The sequence below is a fragment of the Streptopelia decaocto genome, assembly GCF_964273445.1.
Source record: "Streptopelia decaocto genome assembly, chromosome: 1".
Taxonomy (NCBI): domain Eukaryota; kingdom Metazoa; phylum Chordata; class Aves; order Columbiformes; family Columbidae; genus Streptopelia; species Streptopelia decaocto.
This window is the reverse complement of record NC_138663.1, coordinates 82,090,938-82,115,134: the sequence shown is the minus strand read 5'-3', so window position 1 is coordinate 82,115,134 and position 24,197 is coordinate 82,090,938. Positions and strand designations below refer to the sequence as shown.

At 43.5% G+C, this 24,197-nt stretch overlaps 2 protein-coding genes across 2 annotated transcripts; both read right to left on the bottom strand.

Annotated features, from left to right (window-relative positions):
- Positions 1-2,591: 2,591 nt before the first annotated feature.
- Positions 2,592-9,412, bottom strand: LOC309444423 (C-type lectin domain family 2 member L-like). The gene is made up of 5 exons (XM_082062222.1): positions 9,354-9,412; positions 8,211-8,294; positions 7,342-7,526; positions 6,120-6,220; positions 2,592-4,546 (listed from the first exon to the last, which is right to left on the bottom strand). Exons 1-5 carry the CDS (start codon positions 9,376-9,378, stop codon positions 4,405-4,407), a joined length of 537 nt encoding a protein of 178 aa, XP_081918348.1. The 5' UTR covers positions 9,379-9,412; the 3' UTR covers positions 2,592-4,404.
- Positions 9,413-13,050: 3,638 nt separating this feature from the next.
- On the bottom strand, positions 13,051-22,511 carry LOC309453054 (aldo-keto reductase family 1 member B1-like). The gene is made up of 10 exons (XM_082076175.1): positions 22,370-22,511; positions 21,666-21,833; positions 20,259-20,375; positions 18,905-18,982; positions 18,142-18,264; positions 17,551-17,651; positions 17,310-17,391; positions 16,711-16,794; positions 15,869-15,951; positions 13,051-15,142 (listed from the first exon to the last, which is right to left on the bottom strand). Exons 1-10 carry the CDS (start codon positions 22,433-22,435, stop codon positions 15,100-15,102), a joined length of 945 nt encoding a protein of 314 aa, XP_081932301.1. The 5' UTR covers positions 22,436-22,511; the 3' UTR covers positions 13,051-15,099.
- Positions 22,512-24,197: the final 1,686 nt, after the last annotated feature.

The following is a 24,197-nucleotide window of genomic DNA, read 5'->3' as shown; positions in this document are numbered from 1 at the left end:
CCTGAAAGGTATGATGACAAGGTTCTGAAACTAATGCCTGTGATATTACTCTCTGTATGCACTCTGTAAATACATTATTTGGGCATTCAAATATCATGTAAACACACTATTTCTGGATCTAGAATACAAAAACGCTAAGAGAAGTCTGAGTTAGTGCCTTTATTAGATTCATATATTTAAAAAGAAAATGAAGAAATGTAATGATTTTTAAGAAACCAGACACACCATTTGTTTAGACTTAAAAACACCTTAGTCTAATGAAGACAGGAACTCCTCTAGACCTGTAGCTAGCATGTGTCATTCAAATCAGTGACCAATGCAAAGCAAATGTTTGCAGCATTGTTGAGCTACTTCCAGTTGACTTGTGTTGCAAAAGTGAGGAAAGCAAGTAATGTGTAAACAGGGAAATTAAAAAAAATAACCTAGGTGACAAGGGAAGTGAAGACATAATAAAAATGTTTTCCTCCTGTTTGCAAATCACATACCTCCTCACAGGCCAGGCCTGTGAATGTTCTAATAGGCCTCAAGGGTCCTCACCAGCCTCTGCTCCTGAGACTCACTGGGGTCTTCAGCTTCTGCCTGAGCTCTATCAGAGAGGTGTCTGCCTCCAGCCTCATCCCATCTCCTGGATGGGACATCTGAGTCCTACCTACATGACAGGTCAGAAAATTCAACTGGTAACTGAAATAACTTTTTATTTCAGTAAAGTTTCAAACACCTCTGATGCAAAAGTGGGTACTCAAAAAGCTCAAAAGTTAGTCCCCTTTCTGAACTTCGAATCTCTAGTCTTGTATTCTTAGACTGTGGGGCAAAGCATCGGAGGCACTCTCACACCTACATACTGCTGTCCTGCAAAGGCGTAAAATCTACTTCTCTATGCTTACAGACAGGGTTGCTCAAGTAAATTTTCATTTTAAGCACCACAATTCGATTTCAGGCAGAACCTCTTCACGTGAGATCTTGGTGCAAAGTGCCACAGCTTTAACATGCACATGACTGCAGCTGTGGAACAAAACGTTCACGAGCAATATGGTAACACCAAGCAACAGCCCTCCACCTACGGACTCTGATGGCTAACACCTCACTTAATTATGGACAGACAGCGATGCCAGGAAGGTAGTACATGTTTCTAAGTGAAAGCTGTAAAGGCGTAGAGAACTTACGCAGAAAGAGACACCAACCACGTGATGAAGCCTGCTGCATTACACAGACACATCACAATGGCTCTTCAGAAGGACGCTGGGCCAACAGACTAAAAAGTGAACCATGCCTTCATTGCGTCTGACTTCCTGTCAAATGAAAAAACAACATAGATTTACCCTACAAAATGCAGCATCAGCAGCTAAAGCCTCGCTGGAAAGACTGCTGTTATTCTCATGTTAAAAAACAACAACACCACCACCATCACAACAAAAAATCCCCCAAACTCAGTGCAGCACATGTGTGGGGAAGATAACTGATTTGTTTATTCTTGACAGAGAAGCAAAGGCAAGAAGAGTCTGAAATAAATAATATATATTATAGATCTAGACAGATAGGTGCCTCTATATTTTTTTAATATACAGATATATTCCCCACTGAGAAAATGCAACTTCAGGGTACTTAAAGCATACTGTTATCCATGCATTGGAGACAACTGCTGAACTGCTGTTTCTATGGCAGGGGTTTCTTGAGCCATGCTGAATTTAACAACTCAAACTCCTGAGCTGGCTTCTCTGAAATTGGTTATGGTGTTTAAGTTTCAACAATGCTCATGAAACACACAGTATCTGAGCATTCTCGCTATTACTAATGCAGTTAAACATATTTTTGCAGTGCCTTACTGAAGCTCTTACCTACATTTTAAGCAGTCATTAAATCTTGAGTAATTTCACCAGTTCAAAAAAATAAAGAAAAATTTGCCATTGAAGCAAAGTATTTCATTAAGCTCCACTCTGAGTAAAGCATTTGCAGCCTGACCCTTCATTTCTTAGCTTGACAAACTTTGGATACTAAAGATACCAAAACTAATCACACCCATTAAGAATCAAATTACAAAAAGAGCTTTGATTATAACCTATTGTGCTCACAGTTTCTTTAAAACCTCCTTTAAGAACCAAAATTTCCCATTTTTGGACTCTATCCATAGACGACACTGGTGGAAAAAAAAGTAAGAGCTATGTTATTTTGTAATTAGGAAACATTTGGGTAAATCAGATCATTAAGATAAGATAAGACACAACATGGTACGTGAGTACTCCTTAGGGCTTACAATTTCTACTGAATTTGTGAAATGTAGGCCTCTAATACAAATACTCAGAAAATTCTTCAAGAGTAAACTGCAGAAAACTGCACATTTCCCACCAAAGTTACTGTACTGTGTGTGTTTTGCTATGTGCATTTCAGCATTTCCAGAAAAGTACTTGAGTATTTCAATTAAATGCTTCTGTTAGAAGTCTGACACATTTTGAAGTGTAAAAAATCTGTTAAAAGCGTCAGAAAGTGAAATGCATTCCTTTTATGGGTCAAATGTCTTATGTCAACCCCAACATTATTATTAAAGGTCTTTTTATATTAAAAACCTGAAAATATTATTTTGCTTCAGTCTAGTGATTTTGTTTTCCTAAATGGTCCCGGAGCTGAAAAACACCTTTAATGCAGAATATTAAGACACAAACCACTGTAATTCAGAGGCTCTGTAAAGATATGTATTGAGTATATTTTCAGGACTATTGCACATGCCATATCCTTCAGGGCTAGTTAATTTTAAAACATTGCAGAATAACCTCTCCCAAATAGTCACATATAAATTAACACATAGATTATTAGGCTATTCAAACGGTAGAGTCCTGTTACTGAACAAAACTTGACAGCAATTAACTTTGCATAAAAACCCAGTGAAGACAAAAATAATTACAAATAGAACAAAAAGCCCAATGAACCAACAACACTCTAAATAACCTGTCAAACATGGTGCAATTTTACATTCTTAAAAAATAAGAAAACACAATTACCTTCCCTTCCCTGAAACTACAGTGCACTCTAGCGGCTATTCCAAAAACGGCTCCACTTGTTCCTTCAAGTCCCAAAGTCCATAGTCCTCCCTACAGAATCATAGAATCATTTAGGTTGGAAAGGACCCTTAACATCATTGAGTCCAACTGTAAACCTAAGACTGCCAAGTTCACCACTAAACTGTGTCCGTAAGGGGCACATCTACATGTCTTTCTAATACCTGCATATAGCATTTTGATCATGAGAAAACCCATTTTATAGATTTTATTCCAAACAGGGAAGTATTTTGCCCTGCTATACACGCAAGTTCCCCATTCTTCCTTTTCTAGAAACCCAACAGGAACAGTCCCTCCAGGAAAATAAGCTGTTTTGCTTCCTCTGGGTCAAACATCATTTTTAATCGTCAGGGTATCTGCTAGACACGAGTGGACAGAGTTCAGTGGGACTCCGCGCCGATGCCGTTCAGGCCCACAGCACTTCAACAGCATCAGGTGTTGCTGCTGAACATGATATGCACTCACAGAACAAAACACTGATTGTCCATCCAGAAATGTATTGCTTGCTTGGAAGCCCCACACTCCAATTGGCACAGGACATGAGGAAAACATCCTTTGCTATCAATTATCTTATTCTCTGTTCATGATTTTGCCTATTTGCACTGAGGATTATTTCTAACTTTACAACATAAATGCCTGCAGCTTCACTATTACTTCTTCAATTCGAACTCTTTTTTTCCCCAACAGTGCACAGTAAACAAATATTCTGCCTATTCTGACTTTTTTGGTAAGGTAAGTGCTGTGCAAAGGAGAACTTCAGGTGCAGTGCAGCTACACAAATCCCAATTATAATACTGTCAAGCTAATTTAACAAGATTAATGTAAAATAACAGTAACAAAACAACAAATGCAAATGCATAGTCACACAAGTCTCCATCAAATCAGGAGTGTGAAATCTGCAATGATCTCATCTAAAACAACAGTGCTCATTTCTGCATCAGCCCTGTGCCTGAGAGGCACTGGCAGACCTTTCAGGCAGACCCACTTCACAACTCATCTCTACACACAGAGCTTAGCTGAGGGAAAAGCAGAACAAATACCTCCAACTGCACACCAAAAAGAAAAAGAAAGCAGTCGCTCAGGATCCCACAAGAGAAGAGTTAATGGAAGAAATACTGATGACACAATGAAAATACCCCTACAGGCTGAGAAGTAGCTAGAAAAATGGGGCAAGGAAATGACTCATCAAGATGTTGAAGCAAGCCTTTTAAATATCTTTAAAAAACAGAGGGTTCCTCCATGGGTAGAGAATTCTGGCTACCAGAAAAGTCAATCGCCTCCAGGCAGGAGCCATGTTCCCAGGTCCCAGAGCATAGACACAGCCTGTGTAGACATCATACCAGAGCACTACCTGTCAGGATTGGTGGCTTCTCCACTTTTCTCTTGCTAAGCTGTTATTCAAGCTACAGACCCACTTCCTGGTTAAATAACATCCAGAGGCAGAGACTCCTTTTGACTCAAGATAGGCACAGTTTCCAGAGCCTTTTACTTCAATCCTGTAAGGGAGAATGAAAGACACGGTTACTTTGACACCCACAAGCAAATAATGCAAAAGAGCAAAGGAACTACAGAGATCGTGAGTTCTCTTTGTACGGAGCCTGATTTACCACAGGCGAGGCATCGCAGGAGGATGATAGCTTGTGCCTTGAAGAGAACACCACAAAGATCATGTTTTTTTTTTATGGGACCTGTGCCCCAGAATACAAAATCTAGGACTTGTAGTACTCCTACACCTTGTCTAGTGGTCGCTTAATGTGAAACATATCATTAGAGCAGAGACTGGAATGCAGGTTTGCCCTTCTCAAGGATGCTGTGCTATCAAGTCTGGTTCCACCTTTGACCTCCACATCCTTCTATATAGCTAAAATGTTCCAGCAGAAGCTGTGAACAAATGCTTCTCTCATTTCCCTCTTCCTCAGAACCAAATGTGGCATTATGGTTAAGAGGGTGGTGGAAAACAGGAAGTGAATCTGTTTCCACACTGTAGGTATCCCTGTGTCTCCTTCACCAACTGCATTTTCAAACAAAGTATTAGTGTTCTGTGACTAGTCCAACCAAACTAGTATGGCCTCTGTAAAACCCAAGGGTCCAATCCCCACCAATGTTAACATGACTCTAATAGCAAGTCAGCTTAGACATCAAGGTGTTTGCCCTTCTAACAACAGGAGGGACAGTCTGAAGCACACACAGAGGCAGAAGTCTAAGAATGTGAAGAACTTCATCACTGAAAATGAAAGCATCAGTGGATGTTTGTATCACAGGCAGGGGATAAGCAAGAGTGGGAAGGACTGGAGTTTTCAACTTGAGATGCCTACGTGCTGTGCACATCTGATATTAAATGTGTAAGGTCTTTATCAGATCAAGCCTTCAAGTCTTGGGGATGAACTAAATATAGTCATGTACCACTAGTAACATCACAAAACTAAGAGTATTTAAATTTGCCACTTCTTAAGTTAATTTCAGACTTGTGAAATCTTAGTGCTCAATGCTTAACTCAATGCTTATTACCAATTCTACCAGCTCCTGCTCCACACCTGATACTGGTAGGATAGAACACAGGGCCATGATCACAGAGCAGCTCATGTAACATAAATTCACACCTTCACTTCTCCCTCAGCAGCCTTTTTTGTAGGCACGTGCTGTAAGAAGCATGAAAACATCTCTCAGAAACCTCCCAAATATCTTTGCTATAAACCTCATGCAGTTTGCATGCAGGTTTTCAGTTTTGCAAACCATATTCTATAATGAGGAATTTGTGTATTTTTACTCTTCCATTCTCCCACCTTTGCTTTGGTATCTTGATTTAACTTTCACTTTTCTATACTGTCTGTTACCATGAGCTCCCATCTCATGTTGCTTCTGAAACCTGCATTACAAATTTTTCTTCTAACTCTCATCCGTCACAGTTTTAACAACGCTATGTGAAATTATTGTATTCCATGCTCTTTACATAGTCATTCAACATCATTACAGATATTTCTTTCACGTCACTGTGTGTATCTGTATTAGTCATTCTCTTACTTCCCTATAATCTAGTACCACCAGCAAAACCCCTAAACATTGACTTACAGTTTATTATCTAATGCTTTCCCATTTGCCCAAAAGAACTCTTCATTCCTTCTATAGAGTCCAATCCATGGGTCTTGCTTTGTTATCTTCATCATAAAACTCTGTAGGATAAACACATATGAGAAAATTAGTTTTGCATGTTCAGTCCAATTATCAAACTACAAAGTCATTGATTCAGGGCTAGAAAGCAGAACAATGTTCTTCCCTTTCTCCCGGAAGAAATAATATTAAAGATTAAACCTACAGAGTACTGCAGCATCTGGATTTTGTGTGATCCACATAACTGAAAGAGAACTTACAACTTGATCAGAAATCAAAGGGATTAATTTTGAGACAGGACCCCTGCAGCACTCAGATAGTGTAAGTGAGAGAAATGTCAACTATGAGAATGCAAGTATACTACTCAACATTAAGAAGTGCTATGGAAGTGCAAATGCATCGTTTTACTCTCTCTCCACAAGGAAGTCTTCCAAGAATGATGAACACATTTGCAGATAATACATTCCTCCATCGCTGGCATGTCTTTATTATATTGAGTTTTTATTATCAGCCAGCATGGATTTGTGGAAGACACTTTTGAGGGTAGTTAAGGAAGGTCCTTACCCCAGTGTGTGCCACAGAATTGACATCTGCACTCAGTATGCCCATTACACTGGTATCTGTGATAGGGCTGACTGACCTAGAAAGAGGCTGTTTTAAATATCAAAGTCTGCTATCAAGGTCCATAAAAGATATGGAAGTATACATTCTCCTAGGTCTTAGTCCTAGGTGCAATTTTTCCTGATGTTGTACAGAAAAAAACGTGATCTAGGCTGTGGTTAGTTTATCTCCTAACTCCAAACATCAAGACTAACATATCTACCAACCTGGTGGTCATTAACCTATCTTGTTAAGAGAGAACAGTTGTCTAATTAAAGTTAAATGAGATGCAACAGTGTTCACCCTAATAGTCACCTTCCATGCGAGTTTTTATCGCTGTGAGCGGCACCAAATTTAACAGAGATAAGCCTCAGACATTTTCTAAAACATCAGCTGCTAAACCTGATGTTTGCTGTTTGCAAGGAGAGGAGGCACGTGGCTTCTGCAAACTGTGACTCGTCATGGTCTCTGCATCAGCCTTCAAACTGTTCAGTTTAAGAGGCTAGAAGAACACACTGGTTCATTGTGCAGCTCCCTTAGAAGCAAGATGGGCTGAAACAAGAGCCCTTTTTTGTTCCCTTACCAGCTCCTGATGATTTTCTATCACCAAGAGGGAAGCATTGTGCAAAGCACAGAAGCTCTGACTGGAGTTCCAGTTGTCTTCACTCTCTGAGAGGCAGTAGCATTTCCTCTGGAAATACAGCCAACCTGATGGACAGAGTTCCAGGGAAGGACAGATAGGAAAGTCTTTGGCTGAAGAATGGTTTACTGTGAAAAGACAAAAAAAATCTCCCTATTTCTTCCAATTGGAAAAGGTCTCTGGAGCTTTTTAACTTGCTTTCCCACTGCACCATCTAATCTCATCTAAGTGTAACCACAGTGTTATTACTTCTGCCCAGAAGAAAGTATTATTGGAAACTAATTACACACACTGGTTCCTGCACCCTTATGGTTGCTGACATACCTTTCAAATGATGATCAGGGGCAGGTTAGCAGAAGTAGCTGAGAAGGTGATAATAACATATCCTCCAAAAACTCTTCTACAGCTCAAATGTTAATGACAACTATGGTTTTTGGAAGTGTTGCTTCCTTGCAGATGAATTAATAGCTTTGTTTATTATAGTGTCATTTTTTGAGGAATACAGATTGGTTGCAAAGAAGAGTCTTCCATTTGTTATTTGTTTTACTGCACTTGGATTAATACCAACAGTGAGGTTATAAACTTGAATGCCAGAAGTACACTAAGACTGAACTGAGCACTCCCTAACTGCAACTAGTGGAGTAATTTCTTCAGCACTGCAATTTTAAACAATATGCCATGAGACATCTAACTTGGAGATAAGGTGAGTTCTGAATAAACCTTTTATGGTTTTGAGGGACTTCTGACAACCTAAAACTCTGGTAATTTTTAAGCCCTATTATATTTTCTTTTAAAATTATTTACACACTTACCAAACTGAATGCACAAAATCAAAATGACAGCAGCAGTAAGGACTCCAGCAACACTTCGCCAGAACCAGATGTTTGACAATAGACCTGAAAAAAGAAGTGTCATGAATTTAAAATCAGTTGAAAAGGGAGTAGAGCCCGGCATCCATGAAGCTGTTCCAAAAAAAAGTCACTCACCACAGAGCTGAAGACTATGAAGCGTGTGACATGTAGTTTGTCATCTCAAAGCTACTTAGCTAACAAGAACTGTGAATTACTCTGGATTTAAATTACATCATTCAGAACTTAACCTAATAGTGAGGTACTTCCCAGCACTCCAAGGTGATCAAAAAAGAAAGAAATGTGCAGGTCTGTGGTTGACTTGATACCTGAACATGGCATGGATAACAACAGCTCTGAAGCCCAAAACTCCTGAGGAACACGCAGCCTTATCCCACAGTAGCACTTTTTCAAACTGAAATCTCCTTCTCTTCACATCTCCCTTCTCTCTCACTGGTGGTCACTCTACTGCCAGCACTGGAGTCTGCCGCGCAGGCTCCCACCTCGGTGAAGTGCCAGAGCACACAGGTGGGGTTATGAAGCCTCCACGCACACCGTGAGCCCCACGAGATCATGGCATGGGGCTGATTCTCAGCCGGCCCCACGCACACTGCAGTCCACACAATGCCCGGCACCTCCCGGGGCATTTCTCGGGTGGGTCTCGCAGCTCGGAGCCAGGCGCCCTCCACCTCCCCGCCGGCCCAGGGCTGCCCGGAGTGGCCGGAGCCCCTCGACAGCGGGACCTCCACCGGCTCGGCCTCTCCACGCCGGGAGGACACTCGGAGCTGTGCCCCGGCCAGGGGGTTTTCCAGCGGCCCGGTGGCTCCCGGGACACCGTGGGGCAGCAGCCGCCGCGCCCAACCCCATGGCCCCACACTTGGGCCGGGCGGAGCGGGCGGCGGTCCTGCCTCGGGGCCGGGGACTGCACGGCGACTCAGCTCCCGACGGAGCGCCCGCTCTTGGCTCCTTTCTCCGGCGGAGTCTCCTGGCTCCCGGGTGCAGCCACGGGAGCCCCCGCGGCGTCCCTCCCGGCCCCTCTCCCTTTGCCCCTTCACCTATGCGGGACCCTGTCCCCCGCTCCCAGCTCCGGGGAACCGCTGCGCTCACCGCCGGCGACCCCTCGACGTTCCATGGATGCGAAACGGCTGCCCCGCTGAATGGGGAAATCACGGGGCCGGAAATGCCAGAGCGCCCGGCCTCTGATGTGGGGGCAGGCGGGGGCCAGCGGCCGGGATCCGCTTCCCCGGGCATTGGAATCGGCGTCGACTCCGGCCCTTGCAGCTGGGGGGGCGCGGGGAGGGACCAGACTCCCCCGGGTGCATCGTCACAGTGCGTGGGCTTGGTGTTAACCGTACCGCTTTTTGATAGAAAGAGGAAAGGGGAAATAAATGGTTTAAGAAGAACTTGGCTCCCACCAGCTCTCGTTGTGATTCTTTGACATCAGCAGTTTTCGGGACTTGGGAGGGACCTTACATAAAGCCAGATGGCTCTTGCTGCTTTGGGGTTTAAATGTTGACTACTTAAAACTTAATCTCTTTGGAAAACCTGACCAGTGTTTTTCATCACCCAGGAAAGCATAAAGCCTGATGATTCTGATTTGCCAGCTGTGGGGATGAAGATGTATCACACGTTGTACCACTGCTTCTTACACAGGGCCATACATATCAGCAAGGTTGACATACAGTACAGACATTTTCATCTAGCATGTTATGCACAATAACTACTTTACTTACAACAGGTCTTGCCTGTGTTGCATGTTCAAATAGCCAGAAGGACATAACTCTCTTCAAGTCAATGTATAGGCTCTGTGTGAAGCTGATGAGGAATTCAGTGACATTTTATCCAAAATAGGCATCTGTACCTGAGCAGAAAACCTTAAACAGAAAACATGAGAATGGAGGGTTACACTTTATACTTTCATTGCAGTCTCCAATTACTGTCAATGACCTTGAGCAGTGGTCTGTTGCTTAAAAATTATCTCCAGGCGTTTATATTTACAGCTAATAAAGAGCCATATAAACTTTATACTTCCATGAATATAAATTTACTTGAGGTTGATTTTAGCCTTTGTCTACAGCAAATGCTCATTAAGTGATTGACTGGGAGAGCTGGACTGGCCAGCATGCCTGGGATGACACTTGAGAAGAAACAGGGAAAAGGATACAGAAGAATCCAAAATATATGTGTGAACAAGGCTTAAAGCACAGTGGCTTCAGGGAAATTAGGGAACTGAAGATTCCCTCAGAGGTAATGGGTCCAGACAGCACAAACTGTAGACACCTTAAGAGGTTTTGGGAGATGTGAACCCAGATAGGCAAAGAATGGGAGTGGGGTGTGGAATTAGGACAGCAGGGAGGTTCCAATACCTGTTTCACATAGAACAGATTTTGCATATGGGGCGATAGTGGAATATTAATGTATGCACAGCTATTGCTCTAGGAACATGTTATCCAGCATTTATTCACTCTGAAGAAGTGGCTCGCTCTCTCACCTTTCATACCTGCCTGTTACTGAGGTAAAAACTAACTTACTGAAGCTTAAAACCACAGAGCAGTCATGGATACTCTTTCACACCTACCCACTAATACAAAAGATACTATCGATAGTTGCAGGCCATTCTTCAGGATGACAAAAAAAAATCCCGAGACCCTGGCACATCTCCAGTTGCGAATCATCTGATGCTCCAAAACTGCTATAGTTATAACAACAGATGCTTATAAGCAAGACACTTGACCTTTACTTCGCCAGATCAGTTTGGGTAAGACACCTGCAGGCTTAAAAGTAAGCAGGCTGCTGCTGCTGTGCGCTGATCCGGCTTGTGTTTGTGCAGGGTTCAGCTCCTGACATGGGTTGTTCATTTGTATCTCGCTTGTGATACATGCTGGGTGTCGCAGCACGCTATTGCAGTTCACCCCATTGGTTACCAGGTGGACTCTGTTTCTTTTAGTGGCACTTTGGCCCACAATTTGTGGGGCTTGTCCCAAAATGAGTCATGGAACAGGAGTCCTGAGGTAGGAGAAGAGACAGAGGCCTTGCTGTCAGCTTATGGAGCTTCTCCCTTGCTGATGGCTGAGGGGTTTTGGGATGAGGAAGCACTGAGCCCTTCTGGGCTCCATCCCCACGACAGTGGGGTCATCCCTTGACAGAGTTTTGATACCCTGCACGTTGATGGAGTGAGATGGCTAGAGAAACCTTGGTGTGAGTTTACATAGGAAGAAGTAGTTGCTTTTCACCACACCCCTGAAGATGACGGTATCTGTTCTTCACAGGCTGGGAAGTGAGTCACAGGGGCAAACAGGGAAGCTTAGGCAGGGCATGAGTGGCATAGATGAGAAGTAAAACTAAGTACCAGATTTTTCCCCAATCTTAACAGGACCATCCCTCTTGTACAATTGCAAAGTTACCTGTTTTTACTTTTCACTTTTCTCATTGTACAGGCAACAGGCATATCTCTATGGCTTGTTTTTTAGCGGCCAGTGCATTCATAAATGAGAGTTTCATCCTGCCTGGAAAGAAATGTCGGTGTAGAAGAGAAAAGGTGTCCTGTAGCTATGTGGTCATTGTTGATGTCATATATAATTAATGTCATAAACTAATACGTCTCTTGCACAAAAACAGAGCAGGATGGGAGGGCGTATTTTAATATTTGCCACATGGGGGCAGAATTAAACTTGTGTGTGACTGCTGCTTTTGAATTTCTTAAATAAACTCTCAGCAGATTGACTTGCATATGGCATTCCTTAGATTTTGTAATAATTGGAAGGTGGAAATCTCTCTTCATCTAGATCTTTTCCTAAAAAAGGATAAAAAGAAAAATAATGAAGGTGGCTTACATTTGTAATAAATAAGTAGGTGTGAAAATTTTCTGGTAGGGACTCAAAAGATACAACCTGAGTTTTGAAGAGGAAATTAGAAATTATCACTAACATACCAGCTTTCTGGATTGTCTGATCCTAAAAGGCACATAAAAGAATTTCTGTTTCCCTGTTGTCTTTTGCACTGAAATGTATGAGACTGCTTTTCCTGCCTCAACTCACCACTTTCTCAAAGATGTTCCAAAACTTAAGCTTTCAAAGCAGTCCCATATGCACCAGGTGGAGGGGTGGCAAATCAAGTCTGTTTTCTCCCTCCTGTTAACAGGACACTTACTTACAACATATTGTATATCCCACAGAAAACAGAATGTCTAAAATTTAGAATGGTTGGATTTACTACAACTGGTAGTGCTCTAATGTGCTTGGCACCTCCAGCTTGTTATTGACTGTAGCAATCATTGCAGATTGTGGGCTGTCTACAGCTCGTAGGAAGCAGCATGTGCTGTACAGAGTTGGGTTGTTGCGGGAAAATAACAGGAGATTGGCAAGGAGGATTGTAAACATGCTCAAGTGACTTGCTGCTGGGGTGTAGAAAAACACATATATCATGCTAATTGTTGTTCTGTGCTTGACAAGTACAACATCTGTGTCAAATAACAGAGGCTTACGATAGACTCAGAGGCACCCTATCAAACATGATTGAGATTCCTGCCCTGCTGTGGGAAAGATCAAAGCATAGTGGTAAACTACGCCTGCGCGAATCCCTGAAAGAGATGACCTCCATCTAAAAAGCATGTTAAATATATTCTAGGGACTCCTATATATCTATTTTAGACTATCCTATGTGGTCTCAGTATATCAGTGTACTGAGCATAGTATTTCGATGTTGTGTTTTTTTCCTGATTAACTGAGAACAAGACCTAACACCCTGTAAAGCTGTAACGTATCAGAGGTCCATTGTCTTGTCTCATAACCATAACCCTCAAGCTAAAAGTACAAGTTTTATTCACACCTCATTTGAAAACAAAAGCTTTGAGTTCTTTTAATCACATAAAAAGGCCAAGTTATTTTTTAATTTGTCATGGAGTGTGGGAGCACCAGGGAATGTAACACAGCTAAGCTGAATCCACCAAGTAGACCAATGGAGGACCAACCCATCAAGGAAAATGCTTCACATGCACAGAACAAGAGTTAAATGTTACAATCCCTCATCTACCACGCCTGTGTATCAGTGTGGTCTCACCTGGGAAGGGAAATACAACACTCAAGTCTCACCTGTCTCCATGTCAGGCTCTGGTCAGTGGCACAGCACCAACACCTAATCTTATACCTGTGTCCTCATCATTTTGGATATCTGCATAATGTTCTCCCAGAGTCTCTTTTATTGCAGATTTTTATAGCTAGATGTCAAATCAGTCCACACTATTACTATATAGCTTTTCAGCCCCTCCATATGATGTTCTCCTGTCTCTTTCACATCCATAGCTCATAGATACACCAAGACTCCTCACACAATTCTTGTTTGCACTGGCTGTTCAGACATGGTTCATTACATCCAGTTATTCTACTCCTGCTCAAGGCAAAATTTAACTCCTGTGACTCAGCCTTTCTGTTATTTGTCAAACATATTTCATACATGCACTCATACTTACAAACAATGGTATACAATGGAAGTAGCTCAAACTTGTGTAAGCATATTCTCTTGTTGCACATTACATTATAGTACAAGCTACTATGGCACAAGCAGTAACTCACAATTGGGTCCTAATACTATTAACCCTTACAAAAGCAGTTTTTTGTTAATCATCTTGTTCTCAAGGAAGTTTCCAGCCCACCCAATTGCTCAAGATACAAACCAAACTTTATATGCTTTTGTCAGACCCTACAGCTTGATCTGGTGTGGATGCTATAGATAAGAATGCAGCAGTTGTACTGCAGAGGCCCTGTGTCCACCAGAACAAGGCCCATTGCACTTAAGGACCTCTGAAGTACCAGGCTGTTCCAACACCTCATAGCTATCCCAGCACTGCCCAGTAACCTCACCTGCATCCTCCATCACGAGGGACAGGCTTTGTCAGGGGAAAGCTTTACTCAGTTACAATTAACTGAGACCTGTCCTAGTTACCACTACCAACCAAATCAGTCCACAGTGATACCACTGTACAGCTTTCCAGCTAGTTTCAAGTGTTCATCTCCTGTTGCTTGTTGATCCACAGTCCATACTAAGGCTTGTCATACTCAACTGTTCTTGTCAGCATTGCTCTGTCAACCAAAGCTTATTATACCAAAAGTTATTCAACTTTTGAAGAAGACAAGATCTTGATGCTCCATTAACATAAAATTGAATGTGGAAAATGGTTTCCAATGATGCTGTTGATGCAAGTAGCTTGGTTTGTCATTTTTTCACATTAGGCTAGAATTTCCAAACCAGCAGTAATCTAAGCATTTTTTAATTTTTGATAGGAATAAAACGGCATATCAACCTGTCAAGTTTCAGCCTGTAAAAGCATACAACTGAAATAAGGCCCAGTACAAGTAGGTGTGCATCTGTAGGTCTGGACATTTCTCCCATTTTTTTTTCTTCTTTCCAAGAAAGCTTTGGACTGTTCTCTACAGAAGTTGATTGTTGTTTCTTATCTTCAGGCAGTGATTATGTAGTTAATTCTTTCAGGATGGATCTTTCTTCCGTGCTCACATACCATTACCCTGCAGCCTTAAGTAGTGTCAATGCAAGACAGAAGGTTAAAAAAAAGAAAAAAATCAGTTGGTAGTGCATTCTTTGTGTTTTCTGCTTTGCTATTTCAACCATGCAGAAACACTCATCTAATGAGTTGATAATTATTATAGACCATATTTTGTTCTTCAGAACAATTTTACCATTTCCTTCCACCAAAGAAGAAAAACTCAGACAAAGGCCCTGACTATGCCTTTGCTGGCAGGAGAGATACAGTGTGAAATCAACATAGTGGACAACTCTAGGCAATGATGGAAGCTCATTAGACCCCACAGGCCTGCAAGAGGGCAGGATAAATCTGTCTTCAGTATTCTGCATTGAAAGGGTACTCCTTGTGATTTTTGCACCTGAAGGAAATCAAAGAGGAAAGGTTACTCTCAAGGCTGAAATAAATGCTATATAGAACTACACTGGCTGTATAGAGGAGTCTTCAAGGGAGGTTCTGAATTGTGTAACTGCAGAATGAATAAAAGATGTGTAGCAGTGGTACACATGACCAACAAATTCACATATTTTCCCATTATTCCAGCACTGAATAGTTGAGGAACCAAGTTACTTTCTAGATAAAGATTTAAGGTTAACACTGCTTACAGAGAAAATTCCTGTCACCTTTCAGCCAAGACTTTGGCTATAAGCTTCCAAGGCGCACATCCGCAAGCAGTTCTTCACACTGCACTTCAGATGGTCATTCCCTCCCCCAACTGCCTATGTAAGAACTGACATTAGTTTATAATAGGTTTTTTTCTGCGAGTTATAAGTTTACAACTGCCCAATGCTCCTTTCTCCAATATGGACATAGATAACGTTATCAACTAGAACCCTCCTTCTGGAATTCCAGGCACACAAAGTTTCCTGGAGAAAGGATTCCCAATGAGCACATAACATGAATTATCCTTTAGTCAAAAAGTGAAAAATATAACTCCACTAAGATGTTAAATAACAGATGCTTCATCCCTCAAATGAGTTCAGACTTCAAAAATATACCCAATTTAAACAGCTATACCAGTACTTGTGAGATTAGAATATGGATTATTGAAAATATAAGAGTTTGAAGGAAACAAACTGTCACTTACATGATCATTCCACAGATCCTCCAGTTTCTGTTTAAGCTGAGAAGGGCTGACATCTCCTCTTTAGTCAATTCAAAATCAAATATCTAAAAAGAAAAACAGCTGGAAATCACCTCTTTGAACAAGTCAAATCAGAAGCAAGATTCACAAGATTAAAGAACAAGTTCACATCAGAAAAAGTGGTAGTTAGAAATGATGCCTTCATAAAACAGGGAAAGGAAAACAAGTCTCTTTGGATTTTCAAGACTATTGAAGAGGGAAGCAACAAGAGATCACAGTTGAAGTTACATATGCCAACTGTTCAAACGTGTCCGGTGAATACCGAAGTGTTGCAGAATGCCTCTATTTGTGGAAGATGCATTTCTCTACAATTCCAAAGGAACACCTGGAAGGCTTCCATATTTCAATAAATCAATCTATGTTATTCCTGAAGTCTTGATGTCCAGTATCAGGAAAAAAAAAACCACACCCGAGTTAACAGTCAGAGGATCACTGTTGTTTACTGACACCAGGACTCTTCCCTTAACATTGCTTACCCTGTATTTTGAGGAATGCTACTGCACTTGAACTCCAAGGAAGCCCTGTCTGCCACTTCATCCACAAGTCACCGAAGACACTATGTAAGGTGACTGATAACTTTATCAGCATACTGTTACCAAAAGCTCGCTCTCTCTCTTTTCTCCAACTGTAGTTTTCAATTGTAGCCATAGCTTCCAGACAGAAAAAGCCCAGTCCTCTTGCCCAAGGAGGACTTGGGAAGGGTGAGAAAGGATCACTGTTTGCTCTGCAGGGGGAGGCCATGCCAACCATGAAGGGCAGCACCCAGGTCACTTGTAATCACTCACCTTGAAGTTCTCCAAAATACGCTGTGGTGTGACAGACTTGGGAATTGCAAGCACATTTCTTTGGATCTGGAAGCGAAGGAGAACCTGCGGGAACAGACAACTGAGTCAGAGAGAGGACATCTCCTGCTCTGTAGGAAGCAGAGCCTGTTCCAACAGCTTTTCTCCCTAAACTATACCTGCCTCTGCATAGTTGCATTTCAAATAATTCCTGTCCCTGTGGCCTAGGTAGCACTTCCTGGAGGGCAAAGAGGGAAATCAGTGGAGGCCCACATGGAAGGCCTCCTTTCCCATTCAGTTTTGAGACAGTTCCTTTTCTTGATACCTGGACTTTCAGCAGTCCATGGAAGGCTTCCATTCTCTACAAGAGGACTTGAGAGGGGAAATGATATCTGAAGATGGGTCAAGAATCTTTCTGGGTGTGAGCCAAGGAGCTTGTTCAAGTATATATTGCAGGCTATACAGATGACAACCTGCATTGCTACTTAACTCCACAAAAGAGCACCATTGGGAACACTGATAGCAGCAGCACTCTGTTCAGGTGCAGTTTGCTAAACAGCTGTGTTACAGGAAGCGGTACCCACTGTCTGGCAACTATGTACCTGTGCTGGTGTTTTGTTGTGCTTGGCTGCAATCTCTTTGATCTTGGGGTCATCCAGAAGGCAAGGCTCCTCTGGCTTAACCCTACACAAAGACAAAAAGGAAAAAAATGGCAAAAAACCAAATCTCTGCAGAAAGATTCTATCTATTTAAAAAAAATAATGTGTAAGTATGAACACACACTACTCATTCAATTAGTGTGAATTCTTCAAACTTAAACCACACTAACCCATTTGAAATTACCTGTCAGGACGCCCAAGGGGACAATAGGCTGTCACAGTGATGCCTTTGGATTGGCAATAGCTGATAAGCTTTTCCTGGGAAAGGTATGGATGACACTCGATCTGCCAACACAGGAATAGAGACTGTGTAGAACTACTATAGTGTTCCCATGCTCTAGAGGTATTTTTCCGAATCTTAGTTTCTTAATTACAGGCTGACTTAATCCTATCCTGCAAGTGGTCTGTGTGACAATACAATACTGTAATTCTATAGGGCATCAACTTTTATATTGATTTCTTATGTGCTCTTTGCATTTTGTTCTGATAGGCTTTATAAACAGCATTGATTATAGTCAGAATTATAGCTTGTCTGTGGATTCTTTTACCTCTAATGTTTCATAGGTAAATACTCCAGAATTTGTAAACAGTGGTTCAGCAAGGTGAGACAAAAAAAATATTCTGGACCTTTTTGTATGAAGAAATATCCACAGAGTAGGATTTAGAGTACATGCTGTGTCTACTTAGTTCTCCCTGTTTCCAACTCCTTATTCAACTGTAACCAGATCTTTATAATCCCTGAAAACTATCCATCTGCAGCCACTTAGCAGCTTACCTGATTATTTGCAGGCTTGTACTTCAGTCCTGGCTTGTTCAAGAGTCTTTCAATCTGCTCACAATTAAAGTTGGAGATCCCAATGGCTTTTACCAGACCAGCATCCACCAGCTCTTCCATGGCCTAACACAAAGGGGAGGAAGGTCCACATCCAGTGTACTAGACATGACCTGAATACATTCATCATTATGTGGCTTGTTTCCCTTCCTAGTAAGCACATAACTGTTTTGTCTTGCCAGGTTTTTAATTCCCAAGGGTAAAAGCATGTACTGATGGTATCTGTGCTATGTCTTCTATTACACCAATGCCCAAAATCATGTTGAGACTGAAGTTCACTGAGTTACACAAGGAAAAGGCAACTCTGACTTTACTGTTGTAACAGCACAGGAGGGTTATGACCTAGGAGGATGGCAGGATCACAACTTCAGTGTCTATTTCTGAAAAATCTGTGTGAGCAGTTAAATTGCGTGAGAACTGTGATGAAGAAAAATTGTACAGTTATGGTCAAGTAAATAACATTTTCTAACCTCAGTCTGGTCTGCAGCTCCATTTAAACTGATTGTGCAGCTCAGTGACTTGATATGCTAATACACAGTGAACAGGAAAAATAGGTTGAACAATCATGCACATTTTTAAAATTTAACCACATACTTCTGTGAATTCTTTGCAACTAATTCTGCATATATGCATGAGCTGTGACTGCTGAAGCTAACGCCACTGCTGAGGACAGAAGGTATGATTCTCCCCCTGTGGCTGAACTCACCTCCCATGTATGTAGAATATCAGTGTTGCTGGGTATTGACATGCCTTTGTCATCTGTGGGCAACAGCTCCTCTCCTGCCTGTCCGTGAGAAAGAAAATGCTTGAAAAGCTGTTGAGAAGTTCACTTAGTACCACCAGAGCTCACAACTATGATAGCTTAAACTTCTAGTGCAGGCAAGAACACTAACTCTTGTCTATATTCCATCATTCCTTCCTGAGGAGCAGGAGGAATTTAAGGCATTTTTGCCAGTGACCATTCCCATAAAGACAGGTTTTTCTGCTGGACGTCAAACAGACCCAAACAACTACAGGGAAACAAACCACTCAGAACTACAACCTCCAGTCTCATACATGTTCAGTTCATGGATCATTCTTTTTTGCCCACCTAGAACCATTTTCTTCTTTTTCCAGAAGGGTATCGGGGGACTTAGGTACCAGGAACATGTAGCTCTGGTCTATGCAGCACCAGATCTGCTGAAAAGATGTTTATACGCTATGACTGTTCCTCCATGACAAAGCTCAGTACAAAGCTGCTAATACTAGGATAATTAGAAGAGCCTTTGTGTACAAGTTATGAAAAGACATCAAGACTGAATTGTGTTTAACAGCCATTTGCTACTCTCACCATGAGACAGTTTTGTTTCTCACAGCTTTGTTAATATAAAACTAAAATAGAATATTAAATAAATGTGAGCAGCTCAAAAGCAACAGGGAGGATGGAGACTGATCAGACTGTAGCAGGAAAGGAAAGGCTAAGACTAGAAATAGTTAAACTGAGACATTGGCTCCTTCACTAATCTGTAACAGAGTTCAGGCCCCCACAAAGTTTCACCTGTTGAATTCCTGTCTCAGTGGAACAATATTAAGTGTACTACAGGCAAGGTCAGCTCAAACTAGACTGTATTAAGGACTTGGTGATTAGAGAGAGAAATGGAAAACAGCAGTATTTTCTCTTGCTCTGTGATTCTCAGACACACAGAGAAAGATTTCTGACAGGCACCAAAGTGCAGCTCTCCTTCCAGCAATTGGTAATTTCCAGATGAGCATATACTGATTCACAAGAGAAAGGGAGAACAGCTTATGTTATGCTTGCAGCTGGGAGACCTGCCCCTTAGTTTTCAGACCATCATTCCCAGGATCAAACGGGCATGTCAGCAGCAGTCTCAGGGGCAGAGATCAACAGTCTGGCTCGCATGGCGAGGGTTAAGCTGAACAAGCAGCACCAGAGCAGCGGTGGTGCACGCAACAGACATGATTGTATTTCCCAGCCAGAGCAACTGTTAGGCTGTAAAACCACATAGCTTGAAAAGGAGCATTTAAAAGAAACAAAGCCAAGGGCGTTGTTGTTACTGTACCTTGAGGCCAAAAGGCCAGTGCATGAGGTAGAGATCCAGGTAATCCAGCTTCAGATCAGCAAGAGTCTTCTGGCATGCCCCCTTCACCAGAGGTTTTTCAAAAAATGTGCACCACAGCTAGAGACAAAAAGCCAAGGCACACTGTGACCTCCTGGGTTAAAGTTCTCAGATGCTCACCTGCACAGGACAGAAATGCTTTATATTCTTTGGGAGGTGATGTGGAATTAGGCCATTCTAGTGCTCTTCAGATGGGGCTTGCTCTGGGATGGGACTGGCCTGTGACACTGAAGGCAGTATATGCAGTGGCAGCACAGGTATTTGAGCAAGATCCTAACAAACAAAGTTCTCTGGTTCCATTACTTGAAACATCATTTGGGCTACGCCTTTTTACACAGGGTCTGCCTTTGCAATCAGTTGGTTTTAAATGAAGACAGTATCAGTCATTCCTGACCATGCATGAAATTCACACATTAAATTGAATAGGCAAAGCCAAGGAAATACAAAAGTGCGACAAAGAAGTGGGTGGCATCAACCTTCACCAAGGTAAGAAGTAACTTTAGAATCCAGCTTAATAGCCCATTTTTCTTAATAAGCAAGAGAAAGAAAACCCACCAACCACAGCTTCCTCTGGACAGGGGCTGAGCAGATTACACTGTCCCAAGGTGCTCAGAACCTCATCTTCCTCACACAGCAGAAACACCCCTTTGGCAGGACTGTGAGCCCAACTGCTGGAAGAAGCACCAGCCACTGCCAGGCTCATCTCCTCTGCTGTGCTTTAGCAGTCAGTGAGGTGCTGTTACAAAACAGGTTCTGCTTCTGTATCAGTCCATGACACCAAGCGATCTCTGACCTCTGTATCACAACTTTCTACCTTGGCGGTGCCACCTGGCACACTGCCTTTTTCTGCAGCCCTTCTGCACTAATTGGTCTGCATGTATGAGGTGCAGGACTAGGTTCTTCCTCATCCATCCCCTACCACCTCCATGTCTTCTCAGCAGAGTGCCAGACCACAGCAGGGCTGTGGTGGTGAAGCACTTAGTTAGATTTTTTGAAGGGGTCTGAGGGATGGGAAATCCCCCAAATTGATTTCTTTCAGTGTTATCAGATTGACTGGAGAAAAAAAGCTGCCACCAGGTAGTTAGGGTAAGGGTGATTCTTCTCCCTGCTCAAGGAACTTACTCGTCCTAGCCAAAGGCTGCAACAATAAAAATTACTACCAGTGGATAGGAAAGAGTCAACCTGTAGCACTGTGCTAACGAAGTGAAACAATAAAACAGTATCAGGAGCAAGCTCAATTCCATTACAAATCTCTTCAATGCTACAGCATAGAAGTACATTAGTTTCCTGCTGTATAAATATCACAGGTAAAGCTGGTGTGTTCATGACCCAAGAACATCTGATTCTTACCTTACTGACGATAAAGAGGTCCTCTCGTTTCACAACGCCTTCCTTGATTTTCTGTTGGATCCCTTCCCCAACTTCCTTCTCATTCTGGTACACATAGGCACAGTCAAAGTGGCGGTAGCCAGCATCGATGGCTGCCATCACTGCAGCCTCCACCTTACCTGGGGGGGACTGAAGGGAAAAGGGTATATTGTGTTTCAGTTTGGAATTCTCACATGTTGCTCCTCAGGCGGCTTGAGGGTAGATAAACACACAAAAGGGCTTTAAGAGGAGCTTTTTCCATAAAGGTCTGTGCGTATCTCAAGCAGTGGCTCCCAGTTTAAAGCCTCCAGTCTTTCCTGTCAGCCCACTCCAGGGACGGCTGTGCAGGGATGAGGCCTCAACACCACGACCGCTGTTCAGAGCCGGGCCACGGCCTCCTCACTTCCCCACGCCGCTTCGCAAAGCAGCCCCCGCGGGGACTCAGCCTCAGCCCAGGTCTCGGTGACCCGCGTCCCTGGGCAGAGCCCTCCAGCGCTGCGGGAGCTCGGGCTGCTGCGAGGGGCCAGCGGGCAGGGACGGACTCCCAGTGCCAAAAGCCGCAGCGGCACCGCCGTGCCCAGCGGGGAACCCCAGTGGCGGCCCGGTCGGGATGTCGGTGGCGCCGGCACGGCTGCGCCCCCTCCGGGAACGAGGGGCTGCCGTAGTGGCGGCGCTGCCGCGGTTACCTTCCATGTGCCCAGCCCCAGGAGAGGCACCCTAGCCGCGAGCCCCAGCCTCACGGAGGTCGCCATGGCTCCACGCGGGAAGGCCCCCCACCGTCGAGCGCTTTAATAGCGGCCGGGTCCGCCCCATGGCCGCCAGCACAGCTCCTCCCCGGGGTAACGCCCCTACACGCCCCGGCGGATGGTATCACTCGGCCTTCACCTCCTTAGTAGCCAATCACCGCTCAGATGCTGCCCTGATGGCAACGCCTCCCAATCAACAGCAGAGCGGGACAACCAATGGGGGGGGGGTCCCAGCCGGTTGCTATGGTAAGGTATGGGGGGAAGTACCTGCGTGTGGGGGATGTGCGGGAGAACCCCGCTCAGCGCCCCCTCCCGCCCGCCTGGGCTGCTTGGACATTTCTGCGGGAGTAGCGTTTTCCACGGGAGCCGGCTGGGGTCAGGCGGGCTCGCCCGCTGCGGCCCGGCGCAGGGCATGCGCTGTGCGGGGCGGCAGAGAGCGTGAGCCGGGGGCTCACGGCAGAGCCGGGCGGTGACGGCCGTGCCGGGACCCAGCGGGCCTCACACCGACCCCTCCACGGCAGGACAGTCCCGGCTGGGACGGGCCTTCTGCTGAGGCTTCGCTCGTGTGGGGTCATGTGAGACCTGAGGACAGTTAAACATCGCGGAGGTGGTGACACCACCCGGATGCGCCGTGTGGTCTTCTCCCCCCGCTAAAGATCCTCATCAAAAGATAAGGGCTGCTGTGCCCCGATCCGGCTTGTGTTTGTGCAGGGTTCAGCTCCTGCAGTGCCCTGTCCCCCGTGCCATGGGTTGTTCATTCGTATCTCGCTTGTTATACGTGCTGCGTGTTGCAGCATGCTATTGTAGTTTGCCCCATCGGTTACCAGATGGAGCCTGTTTCTTTCAGTGGCACTTCTGCCCATGATCTGTCATGGGTAAAGCTGTGGGCTTGTCCCAAAATGAGTCAGTGAACAGGAGTCCCGAGGTAGCGGATGAGACAGGGGCCTTGCTCTCCGCTCATGGAGCTGCTCCCTCGCCTTTATAAAGAGGTATTAGCAGATTTTATTTACTGCAGAAGTTAGTATTTCAGGAGCACTAAGCATTTTATGGAGTGCAGGGCTGAGAATGCTGCATATGTCAGACAACTAGGTCTTTTTCACCAAAAAGCTCAGTCATTCTGCTGCAGAAGTCTTGCAAAACATTATTTTGGATTGTTTTGGAACAGGAAGCACAAAAGCCAGGAATCCAGCTGTGTTATCAGCTGTATTTGTATTTTTTGTGAGGCTAGTATTCACTAGGATTGTTATTTACTTGTTTATCGCACGTGTGCATTGTTATTATGTAGTAGAAGACACGGTCCCCATCTTCAAGAACTGACAGTTTTAACACTGAAAATTACCTGGGGGAGGACAGAAATAAGTAGGGAGAGTTGAAGCATGGAAGATAAAGCACCAGATCATTATAATGACATGAAAGCAATTAACACTAGTAAGCTGAATAAAACAGATAAAAATATAAAAATAAGCATGACAGGAAGATTAGGGTAGAAAGCTCAGTTGATATAAAGAAGTTTATTTGGCTTTATCTATAGAACCTGATGGTCTGGTTCCATACGATAATCAATTATTAGTAGCTGTACGTCCTGTAAATGTTATCTTCCAGGAAAGTACAGAATTTCTTTATAGAAAATATGTGATTGACCATAGAGCAAACATCATGTTTAACACCTTGAAAAGTCACTCACCATTTGAAGCCTTTGCAGCCACAAACCAAAAAAGGTTCAAAAAAAGTCAAATAGTAGTTTTTGCTAGTTGAGTGTGGTATCATC

Coding starts and splice junctions, on each gene's coding strand:
- LOC309444423 (XM_082062222.1), bottom strand. CDS start 9,378: ATGGAACGTCGAGGGGTCGCCGGCG. Junction 8,295..9,353: donor ACGTCGAGGGGTCGCCGGCG/GTGAGCGCAGCG, acceptor TTCTTTTTTCAG/GTCTATTGTCAAACATCTGG. Junction 6,221..7,341: donor TAGAAAATCATCAGGAGCTG/GTAAGGGAACAA, acceptor TTTATCCTACAG/AGTTTTATGATGAAGATAAC.
- LOC309453054 (XM_082076175.1), bottom strand. CDS start 22,435: ATGGCGACCTCCGTGAGGCTGGGGCTCGCGGCTAGGGTGCCTCTCCTG. Junction 18,265..18,904: donor ATATTCTACATACATGGGAG/GTGAGTTCAGCC, acceptor CCTTTGTGTTAG/GCCATGGAAGAGCTGGTGGA. Junction 15,143..15,868: donor AGGATCTGTGGAATGATCAT/GTAAGTGACAGT, acceptor GATTTCCTTCAG/GTGCAAAAATCACAAGGAGT.